General features: G+C 32.0%; 2 protein-coding genes across 2 annotated transcripts in view; one reads left to right on the top strand and one right to left on the bottom strand.

Annotated features, from left to right (window-relative positions):
* The window catches only part of LOC110103387 (60S ribosomal protein L19-3-like), an 11566-nt gene extending 8803 nt beyond the window's left edge, over positions 1-2763 (bottom strand). The window contains exon 1 of the mRNA XM_020832077.2: positions 2650-2763. Within this exon, the coding sequence (XP_020687736.2) occupies positions 2650-2763 (114 nt within the window). The remainder of the gene's footprint in view (positions 1-2649) is intronic.
* A 61-nt stretch (positions 2764-2824) lies between these two features.
* LOC110103421 (40S ribosomal protein S23-like) lies at positions 2825-3265 on the top strand. The gene has a single exon (XM_020832135.1). It carries the CDS (start codon positions 2837-2839, stop codon positions 3263-3265), a length of 429 nt encoding a protein of 142 aa, XP_020687794.1. The 5' UTR covers positions 2825-2836.
* Positions 3266-3532: the final 267 nt, after the last annotated feature.

Raw genomic sequence — 3532 nt, 5'->3', positions numbered from 1 at the left:
ACAAGATTTTTATTATTATCTTATAAATGTTGGATGAAAAAATCTGATTCAGTTTGTAATGTCTTTATCTATATCTTGTATAAATTAAAAAATTTGAAAATTTCTTGTATTTACAATAAGCCAATAATGTTAGTATCGTTCATTTCTTGCATTGATGGTGTGATTTGGCTCATTTACTATCCATATTTTTCTTCGAAGCTTCCATCAAGACAAGATGATATATGTTAGTAATCTGGCCCACTTTATTTGCAATCATAGGTTTTTAAACTAACGATTTGGCTCATCTATTTCCCTACACAAAAATTAGTTGTCATTTTTAATATCAAATGGAGCTTCTATACAATAATATCTTTCTTAGGGCCAATCCATTTTTTCTTGTGTTATTTTAAGTCGATAGCCAGCTAACTTATGCAAGGCTCAGGGAGAACATTGTATCCTTGTTTCACACTAGAAAGTCCACTAACCGATAAAAGGATGCAAGAAAGTGACTTCATCTGGAAATGAATCTGCGGTAGTGAAGTCGGTGGTTTTGTAAAAAAGTACATCTTTGTTGCGAAGAAAGAAGGACAGACAATGGATTTTTCCTTGTTGCCCATATGTTGAGTCACAATGGATTTTTGTACCGACATTGGAGCCCATTCACGACCGTCAAAGTAGCATTCTATAAGTGCAGGGGTTTAGACTAGATCTCACAATGTATGTTGTTATATATATAATATATATATATATATCTATATATATATATATATATATATATATCATATATATATATATATATATATATATATATATTATATATAATTATTATATATATTATATATATATATATGTAATTACACTACAAATTTTTGGAATTAAAAATTTGATTGCTTTTTTGCTCTCTCTCAACAAAGATATGTAAGACAATTGAATTAATAATTGAGAAAAGCAAAAGGAGATAATTAATTGATTGGAAAGATTTTTTGTTATAAAAAATGAAGTTATGCCCTATTTAGTAAATAAACTTAATGTACAGTCGCGATGATGTTGCAATTGTGGTTGGTCAGTAGTTCATAGCGCACATTTGATTGTTGGTAGCCGGATCGTGGTGAAAATCCTACTAAAATCCTTCAACCAAGCACATACAGAAATAACATATTTTTAAAACTTTGGAGGTATACCAAGCCACGTAAAACATAATTTAAAGTCAAAAGAAACATCTAAAAATTCAAATATGATAGAAATTATGGAAATGGATTGAATTCTTTACCAAATTAAAATGAATAAAAAAAGGTATTTATAAACGATACTTTAATTCTCAATTATTATCTTTTTTTCCAAACAATTCATCTCCTTGGAATTATATAAGTTTAACTCTACGATTTTATATACCTCATACAAGTCTAAATGATGAGTTCCGATCAAATTTATCAAAGAATTTTATTATTCAAAAATTAGGAATTACTCTTAATTTTGTATATTTTGATGAACAAATCCAAAATACAGCATTTTCCTAAAAAACATGAAATTTCCACCGCACTCACATCCCGCAAAAATCCCCACAAAAACTAACGGGGTCATACCAGTTTTTATTTTTCATTTCTTCTCTTTTTCTTATCCAAGTTATTTCAAGGGAAAGTCATCAAAAGAACTATGTCTAGCTTACATTTATAAGTATTTTTAGTTGAATGAACATCCACATTGAATGTATCGCCTTCTTACCCAATTAGAATTTGATCTAATCAAAATCAGGCTCGTCCATTAGATGATTCCCCCTTCATTGGAAATATCAAGTTTTATGAAATAGCCATTACCAGGCACCCGATTAGTGGGGTTATGATAAGGTTTAACAACATAGCTTCATACCATGATTCATATTAATTAAATTAGCATCCCCCAACAAGATTTACATTTGTTAATTTAGTGTCATAAATAGCTGGCAAAGCAACAAGAGGTTAACACTCATCAGAATTTTCTTTGGAAGATTCATGCACATAAAATGGGTGAAAGATATATAAATACGGAGATGTTTGGTCTCATTACCCAAAATTCCAACTTTATCATTGCCTCAAGCCAGCAGGAGAAGAAGGTTGTGAAGATTATTGTTTTGGGGAAATGAGTTGACCTTCATTATAACACAGGATTGGAATCTCAGAGATGTTCCTGCAAGCTATCTTGCTAATAGTAGGAAAACAAAGAGGCAACTCCAATATTAGTATTCGACGGTGCTTGTACAAGAAACTGCATAGTAATCACGCTCGAACTAGCTATCAAGAGATTTGCATTAAGAAATGCAACCTAAAGACAAAAAAAAAAAACTAAATTTTTTTTTATATTTTAAAATAAATAGTGTAAATGTTATTAGTACATAATATCAAAAAAATTATCAATTCCATTAAATGATAAAATTAAATTTATTTTCATGCATTGAGTGCTCATGCAACAAATATTGGTGGCGTGGCATAAAATATATAAAATAGGCACATTTTTTGTTTAGTTGAAGACTTGGTATTTAGCATAAAAAATTTAAGGTCGTTTTGTATCCACAGAATTTAGGTGTTGTAAAACGGAGGATTTGTTAATGCTATATGTATATATAGCAAGCATGCAATTCATTGTCTATAATAATCATATCTAACATCAAAAGCAATCTCAAGTTGTGTAAGCTACCTCTATATCTTCCTCCGTCTTTACATGTCCTAGGTGCTTGCCGTGGACGATCTCTTCGGCGGAGTATATATTCCTAAAATCCGACCTTTCTTCGGTTCCTAGTTTTTGAGCCATCTCTCTTCGCTCTCTGTGGCTTCCGGAACTAGCCCAAATTTAATCGGATAGGCTTTTCCTTCATTCGTTCAACATGGGGAAAACACGTGGTATGGGAGCTGGCCGAAAACTGAAGACCCATAGAAGAAACCAGAGGTGGGCAGACAAATCATACAAGAAAAGTCACCTTGGAAATGAATGGAAGAAGCCGTTTGCTGGATCTTCTCATGCAAAGGGCATTGTGTTAGAAAAAATTGGCATTGAAGCAAAACAGCCCAACTCTGCTATCAGAAAATGCGCTAGGGTTCAATTGATCAAGAATGGGAAAAAGATTGCAGCCTTTGTTCCAAATGATGGTTGTTTGAACTACATCGAGGAAAATGATGAAGTGTTGATTGCTGGATTTGGTCGCAAGGGGCATGCGGTGGGAGATATTCCTGGAGTTCGGTTCAAGGTTGTGAAGGTTGCTGGTGTGTCCCTCCTTGCTCTTTTCAAGGAGAAGAAGGAAAAGCCCAGATCTTAATCTGCTACGGTCTTCATTTATTAGCATCTATGTGATTGTGTACTTCTATGATCTTAATCTGCTACGGTCTTCATTTAAAAAAAAAATTAATATGCTTGGGATAATGTATAATTTTGTTTTGCATTTTTTATCACACAATTTTTATGCTATATATTACCATTTTTTTTGTTGTTGGTGTCCTGTTATAGAAACTTTGGTTTACACTGAGAATGAATTTTAAAAAACTTTGATTTGGTTTAAGAAAAACGCCATCGTGTATAAATAATT

The sequence above is a fragment of the Dendrobium catenatum genome, unplaced genomic scaffold (genome assembly GCF_001605985.2).
Source record: "Dendrobium catenatum unplaced genomic scaffold, ASM160598v2 fragScaff_scaffold_1056, whole genome shotgun sequence".
NCBI lineage: Eukaryota > Viridiplantae > Streptophyta > Magnoliopsida > Asparagales > Orchidaceae > Dendrobium > Dendrobium catenatum.
This window is presented reverse-complemented; position numbering and strand designations above follow the sequence as displayed.